This window comes from Palaemon carinicauda, chromosome 36 (assembly GCF_036898095.1).
Source record: "Palaemon carinicauda isolate YSFRI2023 chromosome 36, ASM3689809v2, whole genome shotgun sequence".
NCBI lineage: Eukaryota > Metazoa > Arthropoda > Malacostraca > Decapoda > Palaemonidae > Palaemon > Palaemon carinicauda.
In genome coordinates, this window is record NC_090760.1 from 73774245 (window position 1) to 73789244 (window position 15000).

Sequence of the window (15000 nt, forward strand, 5' to 3'; positions counted from 1 at the left end):
GCCCCAAAAGTCCCTTTGAAGAAAGACGAACAGACGAAAGAGAGAGAGAGAGAGAGAGAGGAGAGAGAGAGAGAGAGAGAGAGAGAGAGAGAGAGTTGGAAATTCAAGCTAAAACTCATGCATCATTATCAATAAAAGATTGACCTTGTGTCCTAAAAGTCCCTTTGAAGAAAGACGAACAGACATGAAGAGAGAGAGAGAGAGAGAGAGAGAGAGAGAGAGAGAGAGAGAGAGAGAGAGAGAGAGAGAGAGAGAGTTGGAAATTCAGGCTAAACTCATGCATCATTATCAATAAAAGACTGACCTTGTGCCCCAAAAGTCCCTTGAAGAAAGTCGAACGGACATGAAGAGAGAGAGAGAGAGAGAGAGAGAGAGAGAGAGAGAGAGAGAGAGAGAGAGAGAGAGAGAGAGAGACTACGCTTCTTCCAGTTCTACAGCAAAGGCTGCATTGTCCGTGTCATGACAAAAGCCGTACCAGAAGCGAGGACTTAGAATAGTCTCACATAGTCATTAGCCAGCAAATCTTATTGTCGAGGGGACCTCTCTCAGGATACCAAGGAGGTTGTACTTGCGAGTTTATTCCTAAAGAGGATCTGGTATAATTTGCTCTCTTAACAAGGTATTCTCTGGAAATGAATAGATTTTATTATTTTGAGCATGCAAAAGTATGCTTGTTTTGAAGCGTTTCTTTAGACACTTCTTTTGTTTTGAAGCGTTTCTTTAGACACTATTCTTTTAAAAGTATAATTCTGAAGATGTTTATTTTACGGTCTTATGTGGAATAATGTTTTTTTTTTTTTTTTACTATACTATCATGAATAAGTTTTAATACCTTGAACGCTTATTTTTAAATATACTATTCTGAAACGTTTATTCTAATATCTTATCCGAACACGATGTTTTTATTCTAAGAATTATATTGAATACAATTCATTTTCTGTAATTATAAACAAGAGTATTTTAGTGTTATTAAAATACATGTTTACTTTTTAATCATATTCCTTTTAAACAACATTTTTTTCCTTATCGTGTTTACCATGATAAAAGGCACTGTTACTTCCCAGCCAACTGAGAGGGAAGAAAAAAAAACATATTTTAATAAATTCATTCAGACGTTGGAAAATAAATGATTTATTAATCTGCTTCTTTTCATCATAAAAGTATATTTTGTGAATTTTTCTTCCACTTAGATGGTAACTATTTATTCATATCATTTAGCCTACCCAAATATCAAAGGGATTTTAAATTCATCTCGAAATTTCCACGGTAGGAATAATAATGAAATTATTCAAAAGCTGACATAGGATATCATTTCTTTGGGCTCATTTGCTCAAAATATAATCCTTTGTACGTGCTAACGAATGGAATATATTATCTCTTGACAATTTCAGCTGAAGTGAACACAATGTGAACTGATGAACAATCATCTTGACGTTTGCAATAGCAATGATTATTCTTTGAAAAGAACAATACCCATTTTCATTTTGTTATGCATAATGATTTTTTTCAATATTCTGAGTTGTTGAAAAAACAGGAATGATATTACAAGACTTTTTTTTCTTTTTTTTTAATTTTCCATTTTTCCTTGTTAGCAAATTATAAAGACTTCGCTAGCCTTCATGTTTTCCTAGCTAACAAGGTATAGTGATTTTCTTTAGCCTCTTAGTTTTTCCAGCTAGCAAACCATAATTTTCTTAGTATTTGAGTAGTTCCTGCTAGCAAAATATAATGATTTTCTTAGTATTTTTGTAGTAACAGCTATCAAAGCATAATGATTTCCTTAACCTTTCGAGTTTTTCCAGCTAGCAGAGCAAAATAATTTCCTTAGTAATTGAGTAGTAACCGCTAGCAAGGCATAATGATTTCCTTAACCTTTCGAGTTTTTCCAGCTAGCAGAGCAAAATGATTTCCTTAGTATTTGAGTAGTTCCAGCTAGCAAATTATAATAAGTTTCTCTATTCATGCATTAAGAAAACACAAATTGAGATTCCACATATTTCATTTAAAATTCCAGTAGAGTACATTTACATATTCTTCATATATTTTAAGAAAAAAATTCATGTATTTTTTTTTTTCATAATATCTGATAATTCTTTCGTATACCCACATAAACACAGATACACAAATATTTATATATAAAATTGAACGGCTTAAAAACTGTCACGCGCTTCTAACATTAATTCCAATTTTGCCCGCAGCATGTAAGCAGAATATACGGAGAACGATCGGGGAAAATGAATGAAATGAAAAAAAAACGAAGTTTTATGATGAGAGAGAGAGAGAGAGAGAGAGAGAGAGAGAGAGAGAGAGAGAGAGAGTGTGTGTTATGGGATGGGTGAAAAGAGTTAAACATGTATCAGGATTAGATAACCTGTACATTTGAGAGTGTGTGTGTGTGTGTGTTTGAGAGAGAGAGAGAGAGAGAGAGAGAGAGAGAGAGAGATGAGAGAGAGAGGAGAGAGAGAGAGAGAGAGAGAGAGAGTTCATTTTACTCCATACCAAAGTGAAATATAAAAAAACCGATAATCTGAAAATACATATAATCATTGCAGGGTTATGAAGTTATTTTGGAATTTAATTAATTTTCGGAATATAAAGAATGACACATTAGGAATCATAGATCCTCATCTGGATTTGGATCCATTGGGAATCATAGATCCTCATGGGGATTCGAATCCAGTGGGAATCATAGATCCTCATTTGGATTAGGATCTATTGGGAATCAGAGTATAGATTTAGATTCATTGAGAATCAGATCCTCATGTGGATTCGGATCCATTGGGAATCATAGATCCTCAGCTAGATTCAGATCCATTGGGAATCATAAACCCTCATCTGGATTTGGATCCATTGGGAATCATAAATCCTCATCTGGATTTGGATCCATTGGGAATCATAAATCCTCATCTGGATTTGGATCCATTGGGAATCATAAATCCTCATCTGGATTTGGATCCATTGGGAATCATAAATCCTCATCTGGATTTGGATCCATTGGGAATCATAAATCCTCATCTGGATTTGGATCCATTGGGAATCATAAATCCTCATCTGGATTTTGATCCATTGGGAATCATAAATCCTCATCTGGATTCGGATCCATTGGGAATCATAAATCCTCATCTGGATTCGGATCCATTGGGAATCATAGATCCTCAGCTAGATTCAGATCCATTGGAAATCATAAACCCTCATCTGGATTTGGATCCATTGGGAATCATAAATCCTTCTGGATTTGGATCCATTGGGAATCATAAATCCTTCTGGATTTGGATCCATTGGGAATCATAAATCCTCAGCTGGATTTGGATCCATTGGGAATCATAAATCCTCATCTGGATTTGGATCCATTGGGAATCATAAATACTCATCTGGATTTGGATCCATTGGGAATCATAAATACTCATCTGGATTTGGATCCATTGGGAATCATAAATACTCATTTGGATTAGGATCTATTGGGAATCAGAATCTAGATTCAGATCCATGGAGAATCAGATCCTCATGTGGATTCAGATCCATTGGGAATCATAGATCCTCATGTGGATTCAGATCCATTTGGAATCATAGATCCTCAGCTGGATTCAGATCCACTGGGAATCATAGATCCTAAGCTAGATTCTGATCCACTGGGAATCATAGATCCTAAGCTGGATTCAGATCCACTGGGAATCATAGATCCTAAGCTGGATTCAGATCCATTGGGAATCATAAACCCTCATCTGGATTTGGATCCATTGGGAATCATAAATCCTCATCTGGATTTGGATCCATTGGGAATCATAAATCCTCATCTGGATTCGGATCCATTGGGAATCATAGATCCTCAGCTAGATTCAGATCCATTGGGAATCATAAACCCTCATCTGGATTTGGATCCATTGGGAATCATAAATCCTTATCTGGATTTGGATCCATTGGGAATCATAAATCCTCATCTGGATTTGGATCCATTGGGAATCATAAATCCTCATCTGGATTTGAATCCATGGGAATCATAAATCCTCATCTGGATTTGGATCCATTGGGAATAATAAATCTTCCTCTAGACTCTGATCCATTGGGAATCATAATCACACATGGTGATTTGGGATCCACTGGGAATCATAAATCCTCATCTGGTTTAGATCCATTGGGAATCAAATCCTCATCTGGATTCGGATCCATTGGGAATCATGAATCCTCATCTGGATTTGGATCCATTGGGAATCATAGATCCTCAGCTGGATTCAGATCTATTGGGAATCATAAACCCTCATCTAAATTTGGATTCATTGGGAATCATAAATCCTCAACTGGATTCGGATCCATTGGGAATGATAAATCCTAATTTGGATTTAGATCCATTGGGAATCATAAATCCTCATCTGGATTCGGATCCATTGGGATTCATAAATCCTCATCTGGATTCAGATCCATTGGGATTCATAAATCCTCATCTGGATTCAGATCCATTGGGAATCATAAATCTTATCTAGATTCGGATCCATTGGGTATCATAAATCCTCATCTGGATTCGGATCCATTGGGTATCATAAATCCTCATCTGGATTCGGATCCATTGGGAATCATAAAATCCTCATCTGGATTCAGATCCATTGGGTATCATAAATCCTCATCTGGATTCGGATCCATTGGGAATCCTAAATCCTTATATGGATTCAGATCCATTGGGAATCATAAATCCTCCTCTGGACTTGGATCCATTGGGAATCATAAATCCTCATCTAAATTCTGATCCATTGGAAATCATGAACCCACATGGTGCTTTGGGATCCACTGGGAATCAAAACCCTCATCTAGATTCGGATCCATTGGGAATTATAAATCCTCATCTGGATTCGGAACCATTGGGAATAATATATCCTCATCTGGATTTAGATCCATTATAAATCGTATATCCTCATCTACATTCTGATCTATTGGGGAATCTTAAATCGTCATCTGGATTCGGATCCATTGGGAATTATAGACCCACATGTGGATTTGGATCCAATTGGAATCATATATCCTCATCCGGATTTGGATCCATTAAGAATCATATCCTCCTCTGGAATTGGATCCATTGGAAATCATAGAACCTCAGTTGGATTCGGATCCATTGGAAATCATATATCCTCAGCTGGATTCGGATCCATTGGGAAGCATAGAACCTCAGCTGGATTCGGATCCATTGGGAAGCATAGAACCTCAGCTGGATTCGGATCCATTGGGAAGCATAGAACCTCAGCTGGATTCGGATCCATTGGAAATCATAGAACCTCAGCTGGATTCGGATCCATTGGAAATCATAGAACCTCAGCTGGATTCGGATCCATTGGAAATCATAGAACCTCAGCTGGATTTGGATCCATTGGGAATCATAGATCCTCCGCTGGATTCAGATCCATTGGGAGTCATAGATAGTCATCTGGATTCTGATCCATATGGAGTTATAGATAGTCATCTGGATTCAGATCCATTGGGAGTCAAAGATAGTCATCTGGAGTCTGATCCACTGGGAGTTTAAGATAGTCATCTGGATTCTGATCCACTGGGAATATCAGATCTTCATTGGGATTTACATCCATTGGAATTATAAATTGTTATTTGGATTTAGATACATTGGGAATCATAGATCATCATCTGGATTCCGATCCATTGGGAATCATAGATCCTTATCTGGATTGAGATCCATTGGAATTTTATGTCATCTGGATTCGGATCCATTGGGAATTTTATGTCATCTGGATTCGGATCCATTTGGAATCATAAATCACGTGTGGATTCAGGTCCATTGGGTATGATAGATCCCCATTTGAATTCGGATCCAATGGGAATCATGAATTGCCGTCTGGATTCGGATCCACTGGGAATCATAGAGCCTCGTGTGGATTCGGATCCATAGGAAATCATAGATCCTCATTTGGATTCGGATTCAATGGGAATCTTAGATAATTGTCTGGATTTAGATCCATTGGAAATCATAGATCGTCATCTGGATTCAGATTCATTGGAAATCATAGATCCTCGTGTAGATTTGGATCCATTGGAAATCATAGATCCTCAAGTGGTTTTGGACCCATTGAGAATCAGATCCTCATGTGGTTTTGGATCCATTCGGAATCATAGATCCTCGTGTATTCGGATCCATAGGAATCATAAATCCTCAAGTAGATTCGAATCTATTGGGATTCATACATCATTTTGATTCGGATCCATTTGGAAATCATAGATCCTCATGGATCCATTGGGAATCATAGACCCTCAACTAGATACAGCTCCATTTAAAGTCCTGATTCCACATCTGAGTAGAGATCCTGTTGAAATCTTTAAATCATTTGCCAGAGACTTAAGTAAAGAGTCAAAAAGGCCTCACTGTATTAAAAGTTTATTTCAAACTCTTCCTAAGTTAAAAATCTAGTTCCCTGTTAACAAAAGAAAATTAAATTGATTTGATACCCTGTAATATTAAGAAAAATGTCTCTGAAGTATTCTGAAGATTATTGAAAAAAACTTTATAATTCATTCTGTGTACCATTTAAAAGTTTTTTTTTGTTCTTTTGGATATACCAGATAGACAAGATAAAAATATGATTTGAATGATTATAAACAGTTAAAAATGTTAGGTTTAGAACACCACACTGGATACAATGCAAAATGGATTATGAGTAATCAAATGAGAGAGCAGTGATTTTAAATAGAATTTTCTTTAAGACAAAAAAGTATACATTCAAATACCACTAAGATGGACAGCCTTTAGACTTTGATTAATATGATGTTTAGATAAATGTAGGCATTAGAAAATTTCTTTTAAGATCATCTGTGTATGAGTAGCAAGACAGAGATGATTGTACAATATCTAACATGTTTTGTTTTAACAAACGGAAAAATAAGCAAATAAAGCGAGACACTAAAACGGAAGAGGAAAAGGCCAAGCAAAAATATTCGTTCAATGCAAACAGGGAGCTAAAGTCAAATTTTCTTTTAGCTTAATTTGATTATTTTTATAAACGAAAAACCCCCACAAAGACAAACAAACTATATATGTTTGTTTGAACGTCATCCCTGGCGTCGTGTTTACTCTGACTTCCTTGCTGTTTATTTTCCAGTTCGTTTTGTAAGCGGATTAAATAAAGTCGTGTTGGATTCTTTGTTTCGAGAGAGAGAGAGAGAGAGAGAGAGAGAGAGAGAGAGAGAGAGGAGAGAGAGAGAGAGAGAGAGAGAGAGAGAGAGAGAAATCCTTTTAAGAAAAGTATCAAGTTAGAGAGAGAGAGAGAGAGAGAGAGAGAGGAGAGAGAGAGAGAGAGAGAGAGAGAGAGATCCTTTTAAGAAAAGTACTAAGTTAGAGAGAGAGAGAGAGAGAGGAGAGAGAGAGAGAGAGAGAGAGAGAGAGAGAGAGAGAGAGAGAGAGATCCCTTTTAAGAAAAGTACAAAGTGAGAGAGAGAGAGAGAGAGAGAGAGAGAGAGAGAGAGAGAGAGAGAGAGAGAGAGAGAGATCCTTTTAAAGAAAAGTACAAAGTGAGAGGAGAGAGAGAGAGAGAGAGAGAGAGAGAGAGAGAGAGAGAGAGAGAGGAGAGAGAGAGAGAGAGATCCTTTTAAGAAAAGTACCAAGTTAGAGAGAGAGAGAGAGAGAGAGAGAGAGAGAGAGAGAGAGAGAGAGAGAGAGGGAGAGAGAGAGAGAGAGAGAGAGAGAGAGTACCAAGTTTGAGAGAGTGAAAGACAAATAGTTGAGAGAGAGAGAGAGAGAGAGAGAGAGAGAGAGAGAGAGAGAGAGAGAGAGAGAGAGAGAGAGAGAGAGAAAGGGGGGGGGGATAAAATACCGCTTCCCAATATTTCCCCAGAAAACGAACATTTTCCCCAGGTGGCTTCAAGCATTTCACTCCATCAAAGAGAAGGGGGGGAGGGGGGTCGGGAAATGAGGTTTTGGTGGGAACTCTTTCTGAACGGAAGGCAAAAGCAGCCATCGAGGAATAAAGCCATGATTGAACGACTGAAGTTCAATTATAGGTCCAGAAGTTGTGCTTTCTCAAGTGACCATATTTCTCTTCTTACCACTATAGTCAATTCTTTTTTAGTGAGGCGCATTTTCAACGACTCGCAGGGGTGCCCTTTTAGCTCGGAAAAGTTTCCTGATCACTGATTGGTTGGACAAGATAACTCTCATCAATCAGATTATAGGATGAAAATGGATGAGTTTCTCTCTAAAGAGATCATTATTACATATTCTTCATATTGGAACCTTAATCTCAATACTCATTAGTCTGAATGCTGATACAATTTAATTAACAGTTGGTTTTATTCTGTCTGTCTGTCTGTGTCTGTCTATCTGTCTGTCTGTCTGTCTCTGTCTCCACTGAATACGGTAAGCAAATGGAGTCCTTGCATATGGACTACTAAGTCATTAAGATATCCAAAATCATTGTAACACACACACACACACTCTCTCTCTCTCTCTCTCTCTCTCTCTCTCTCTCTCTCTCTCTCTCTCTCTCTCTCTCTCTCTCTCTCTCTGTGACTAGGTTTATCAAGATACGAATACAGTTAATTTCAACTTTCCTCGTCAGGCAATGCTCTTGTACACGATACGTCAGCCACAATGGTAAGTGAGTTTTTTCCAGCAGATTCATCGACAAGTTTTCTTTTAACGCTCTCTCTCTCTCTCTCTCTCTCTCTCTCTCTCTCTCTCTCTCTCTCTCTCTCTCTCTCTCTCTCTCTCTCTCTCTCTCTCCTGGGACCAAATTCTCCCAAAAATGAGGAAAAACTATCTCGGGCATCAACAGTAATGAAGCCATCTCCAGTACTTATATCTACACCCTTAAGTTCTCTACTTGTAGTTTATAAGTTCTTCTTTCGTCTTTCTGGGTGATCGTTCGTTGGTGCCAAAGAAGTTTATTTGATGTTATGAGAAGGATATAACTTCCTTGAGACTTAATTTTGACTTTAAGTTAGAATGACAGTGGATATAACTTACGTAAGACTTCATTTTCACTTGAATTTAGACTGACATTGAAGTGAATTTCAAGTTAATGGTATCTATTCTTTTTCAAAATAAATCCCCACACCTGCTGGTAGAGATAGTTGACTACGCACAGCAATATAATATATTGAAAAAAAAAGACTAGATGATTACTCGAGTGCCATATGTGGATGAAATCATGATGAGGGGTAGATGGAGATGGTTTGGGCATGCTTTTCGCATTCTAAAAGAAATTAGCTCACCAAAGCTTGAGCTTGGCTCGACATGGCACTTTAAGTGTTGGAAGACCCAGGACTACATGGTTGAGTACTATGAAGCATGAAGTAGATAATGATAAATGGAGAAGTATTGAATTAAGATCTGAAGATAGAAAAGCCTGGCCAAATATAACCGAGGCCCTTTGCGTCAATAGGCGTAGGAGGAGATGATGATGATGATGATTAAAATAACTATTAATTTCTTTGGAAAAAAAAATGTGTTAGACTTTCAAGTGAAATTATTAGACACATTCAAAGTCATTAAGATAGGACTGGTGAAAATGGATTCATCTTATGCTGATGCAAATACATTGTTAAGATATACGAAACAGTCTACGTGAAAATAAAATATATGTGAAAATATGATATTTTGATTATAAAATAAATTTTTGAATATACTTACTCGGTGAATATATAATAGCTGACGTCTCGGACGGCTCGACAGAAAAAACACAAAAACTCGTGAGCGATCGCTATGAAGGTTGCGGGTGTGCCCACCAGCGCCAACTATCGGCCAGATACCGCATATACATGTAAACAGCTCCAGTTCTTCTCATCCCGCTGGGTCTCTATCGGGGAGGAAGGGGGGGCCTTTAATTTATATATTCACCGGGTAAGTATATTCAAAAATTTATTTTATAATCAAAATATCATTTTTAAATATTAAACTTAGCCGGTGAATATATAATAGCTGATTCACACCCATGGTGGTGGGTAGAGACCAGTATTAATACAGTTTACGGCGTATATGCTTAGAGTTTTTGACAGTTATAATATAACAAAACCCAAATAAATATAGGTACCTGGTAAGGAAGCTGACTTTGACGATTATTCTGCTTTGTTAGTCTGCTTTCCTCACGAAGCCCAGCCATCCTCTTAGGATGCTGAAAGACTCCCAGGAGCTGAAGTATCCAGGGCGACAACCCATACAACAGGACCTCATCAAACCCCTAATCTGGGCGCTCTCAAGAAATGACATTTGACCACCCGCCAAATCAACCAGGATGCGAAAGGCTTCTTAGCCTTCCGTACAACCCAAAAACAAGATTAAAAACATTTCAAGAGACAGATTAAAAGGATATTGGAATTAAGGGAATGTAGTGGTAGAACCCTCACCCACTACTGCACTCGCTGCAACGAATAGACCCAGTGTGTAGCAGTCCTCATAAAGAGTCTGGACATCTTTTAAGTAAAATGACGCGAATACCGACTTGTTTCTCCAAAAGGTAGCGTCCATAATACTTCGCAGAGATCTATTTTGCTTAAAGGCCACGGAAGTTGCTATAGCTCTTACTTCGTGTGTCTTAACCTTAAGCAAGCAACGGTCTTTTTCACTCAAGTGAGAATGAGCCTCTCGGATTAAAAATCTGATAAAATATGACAAAGCATTCTTTGACATAGGCAATGATGACTTCTTAACTGAGCACCATAAGGCCTCAGATCTACCTCGTAAAGACTTAGTACGAGCTAAGTAGAACTTAAGAGCTCTAACTGGACACAGTACTCTTTCAAGTTCGTTGCCTACGATCTCTGACAGGCAAGGAATATCAAATGACTTAGGCCAAGGACGAGAAGGCAGTTCATTTTTGGCCAGGAAACCAAGCTGAAGTGAACATGTGGCTTTATCTGTGGAATAGCCGATGTTCTTACTGAAGGCATGAATCTCACTGACCCTTTTAGCTGAAGCCAAGCACACTAAGAAAAGTGTCTTGAGGGTGAGATCCTTCAGGGAGGCTGATTGTAATGGCTCAAACCTGTCTGACATCAGGAACCTTAGGACCACGTCTAAGTTCCATCCAGGAGTTGCCATACGACGTTCCTTAGAGGTCTCGAAAGACTTAAGGAGATCTTGGAGATCTTTATTATTGAAAAGATCTAAGCCTCTATGTCGAAAGACCGAAGCCAACATGCTCCTGTAGCCCTTAATAGTAGATGCTGAGAGGGAGCGAACATTTCTCAGATGTAAGAGAAAATCTGCGATTTGGGCTACAGAGGTACTGGAAGAGGACACAGATGCTGACTTGCACCAGTCTCGAAAGACTTCCCACTTCGACTGGTATACTTTGATGGTAGAAGCTCTCCTAGCTCTCGCAATCGCTCTGGCTGCCTCCTTCGAAAAGCCTCGAGCTCTTGAGAGTCTTTCGATAGTCTGAAGGCAGTCAGACGAAGCGCGGGGAGGCTTTGATGAAGATCCCTTTACGTGGGGCTGTCGTAAGAGATCTACCCTTAGAGGAAGACTCCTTGGAAAGTCTACCAGCCATTGAAGTACCTCTGTGAACCACTCTCTCGCGGGCCAGAGGGGAGCAACCAACGTCAACCTTGTCCCTTCGTGAGAGGCGAACTTCTGCAGTACCTTGTTGACTATCTTGAATGGTGGGAATGCATACAAGTCCAGGTGAGACCAGTCCAGTAGAAACGCGTCTATGTGGATCGCCTCTGGATCTGGGACTGGTGAGCAATAGATTGGGAGCCTTTTGGTCAACGAGGTGGCAAAGAGGTCTACGGTGGGTTGACCCCAAGTCGCCCAAAAACTCTTGCACACGTCCTTGTGGAGGGTCCATTCCGTGGGGATCACCTGACCTCTCTGACTGAGACAGTCTGCCAAGACGTTCAAGTCCCCCTGGATGAATCTTGTCAACAGGGAGATGTCTCGATTTTTTGACCATATGAGGAGGTCCCTTGCGATCACGTACAGCGTGTGGGAGTGAGTGCCTCCTTGCTTGGAGATGTACGCCAAAGCTGTGGTGTTGTCTGAATTGACCTCTACCACTTTGTTTCGAAGAATGCACTCGAAATTCATCAAGGCCAAGTGGACTGCTAATAGCTCCTTGCCGTTGATGTGCATGCTCTTCTGAACTGAGGTCCAAAGACCCGAGCATTCCCGACCGTCCAGAGTCGCACCCCAACCCAAATCCGACGCGTCTGAGAACAACACGTGGTTTGGGTTCTTGACTGCTAGGGACAGACCCTCTCTCAGACTGATGTTGCTGTCCCACCAGTTCAGGCATGCTTTTACTGGTTCGGAGACCGGGATTGAAACAGCCTCTAAAGTCTTGCTCTTGTTCCAGTGAGAGTCTAAATGGAACTGGAGAGGGCGAAGGTGAAGTCTCCCTAACGAGACAAACTGCTCCAGGGATGACAGAGTCCCCACGAGACTCATCCAACTCCTTACTGAACAACGTTCTCTTTTCAGCATGAGTCGGACTTTGAGCAGGGCTTGTTCTATTCGGGTGGCAGACGGAAAAGCCCGAAAAACTAGACTGCGAATCTCCATCCCCAAATATAGAATCGTCTGGGATGGAATCAGTTGGGACTTTTCTAAGTTGACCAAAAGTCCCAACTCCTTCGCCAGACCCAACGTCCAATGTAGATCCTGCAGACAGCGATGACTGGACGATGCTCTGAGAAGCCAGTCGTCCAAGTACAGGGAGGCTCGAATTCCCGATAGATGAAGGAATTTTGCCACATTCCTCATGAGCCTCGTAAACACGAGAGGAGCAGGACTGAGGCCGAAGCACAGTGCTCGAAACTGGTACACCACATTCCCGTAAACAAATCTCAGAAACGGTTGGGAATCCGGGTGTATAGGAATGTGGAAGTACGCATCTCGCAGGTCGAGAGAGACCATCCAGTCTCCCCCTCTGACCGCTGCTAAGACGGACTTCGTGGTCTCCATCGTAAATTTTGTTTTCGTAACAAAAACGTTGAGCGCACTGACGTCTAGCACTGGCCTCCAACCTCCTGTATGCTTTGGGACTAGGAAGAGACGGTTGTAAAACCCCGGTGATTGAAGGTCCGAGACTTTCACCACCGCTCCCTTCTCTAGCAACAGACACACTTCCTGATGTAGAGCTTGTCTCTTTGACTCCTCTCGATACCTGGGAGAGAGGTCTATGGGAACTGTTACTAGAGGAAGTCTGCGTACAAAAGGTATTTTGTACCCCTCCTTGAGCAACAGAACAGACTCTTGGTCTGCACCCCTCTTCTCCCAGGCCTGCCAGAAGTTGGTCAGTCTGGCCCCTACCGCTGTCTGAGGACGTGGGCAGTCAGACTCTGCCACGGGAGGACTTGGCTCCTCTCTTTCCCTCGGCACGAGAGCCTCCCCTACTGGGAGCTCTGCCACGAAAGGGCGGAATAAACCTAGACGCAGGAGTCTCGATTCTGGGTCTCGCCACGAAGGATGAAGAAGGAGCTCCCTTGCGAGCAGAAGAAGCCATCAGGTCATGTGTGTCCTTCTGCACAAGAGAAGCAGCAATGTCCTTAATCAGCTGTTGTGGAAACAAGGCAGCCGATAAGGGAGCAAAGAGCAGTTCCGATCTTTGACAGGGAGTAACTCCTGCTGAAAGGAAAGAGCAAAGGGTTTCTCTCTTCTTCAAGACTCCCGACGTAAAGGTGGAGGCAAGCTCATTGGAGCCATCGCGGATGGCTTTGTCCATACAGGACATAATAATTAAGGATACATCTTGGTCAGCAGACGAGATCTTCCTACTTAATGCTCCTAAAGACCAATCTAGAAAGTTAAAAACTTCAAAGGCCCTGTATACGCCTTTAAGGAGATGGTCAAGGTCCGAGGAGGACCAACAAATTTTCGAGCGTCTCATGGCCAGGCGACGGGGAGAGTCTACGAGGCTTGAGAAGTCACCCTGGGCAGAGGCAGGGACTCCCAAGCCGAGAACTTCTCCCGTGTCATACCAGACGCTCGATCTATTAGCAAGCTTAGAAGGTGGGAAGGCAAAGGCCGTCTTCCCCAAACTCCTCCTGGTAACCAACCAGTCACCTAGAAGACGTAAAGTCCTCTTAGAAGAGCGAGAAAGCACTAGCTTAGTAAAGGCAGGCTTGGTAGCAGTTAAGCCTAGCGCAAACTCAGACGGAGGTGAACGAGGAGCAACAGCAATAAAATGATCTGGGAAAAGATCCTTGAAAATCATCATGATCTTCTTAAAATCCATCGAAGGTTGAACAGCCTTAGGTTCTTCTACATCAGATAAAACGTCCAAAGGACTATCATTAGGAGGAGGATCAGCAACGCCCTCATCTGAAGGACCCTCGTCCGACAACTGATGAGTCTCAAGCAAGGGAGAGACCTGCCTTGGTGGCAATGCTTGACAAGCAGAGTCCACACGCAAAGAAGCATCAGTAGCTGTCCAGGACGCTACGTCATGTAACTGCTTAACGGACTGACTAGCAACAACAACAGGAGCGGGAGGACGCTCGACGTCAACTCGAGACTGCCTTGACTGCCTAGATTGAGCAGTTAAAACAACTCTTGACTGCGGTGCTTGACGCTCAACGTCAAAACAAGTCAACTTAGCTGGTTGGCGAACGTCCTGAACGTCAACACGAGCATGCGGCAGCGGCTGAACGTCCACAAGCGGCTGAAAGTCAACACGGGACTGCATCGAGTGAGGCTCTAAGTCACGTGATTGACGTGACTTTGTAACGTCAACGTCAACAGGACGAGCAAAGGCTCGTTTGGGCGGCTGACGGCCAGGATCTCGATTAGCGTAACGGCGAGGATCATCGTGAACCTGCTCAGCAGTATACTTCTCCATAAGAGAGGCAAGCTTACTCTGCATATCCTGCAGGACAACCCATTTAGGATCAACGGGAGTGGGAGCGGGTCGAGACGATGGTAACGTCTGTGACTGCAAAACATTGCCTAAGCTAAGACTCTCGGAGCCCGTGTTACGCTTCTGTTTAGGCGGCGAGCAGTCTTCCGATGACTGCACAGGGTCAGAGCTGTCCCAATGGCTACAACCAGGACGCTGGACCTGTCCTGAAGGG

General features: G+C 41.4%; 3 protein-coding genes across 3 annotated transcripts in view; 2 read left to right on the plus strand and 1 right to left on the minus strand.

Moving 5' to 3' along the window:
- CIAPIN1 (cytokine induced apoptosis inhibitor 1) overlaps positions 1 to 15000 on the minus strand; it is a 347450-nt gene that overhangs the window by 220565 nt on the left and 111885 nt on the right. The gene's annotated exons all lie outside the window — the stretch shown is intronic.
- LOC137628910 (uncharacterized protein CG3556-like) overlaps positions 1 to 15000 on the plus strand; it is a 230091-nt gene that overhangs the window by 26045 nt on the left and 189046 nt on the right. The window lies entirely within an intron of this gene.
- On the plus strand, positions 4656 to 5509 carry LOC137628696 (ovarian abundant message protein-like). The gene is made up of 2 exons (XM_068359846.1): positions 4656 to 4764; positions 5037 to 5509. The coding sequence occupies exons 1-2, from the start codon at positions 4656 to 4658 to the stop codon at positions 5507 to 5509; spliced, it is 582 nt and encodes a 193-aa protein (XP_068215947.1).

Coding starts and splice junctions, on each gene's coding strand:
- LOC137628696 (XM_068359846.1), top strand. CDS start 4,656: ATGGATTCAGATCCATTGGGAATCATAAATCCTCCTCTGGACTTGGAT. Junction 4,765..5,036: donor GGAAATCATGAACCCACATG/GTGCTTTGGGAT, acceptor GGATCCATTAAG/AATCATATCCTCCTCTGGAA.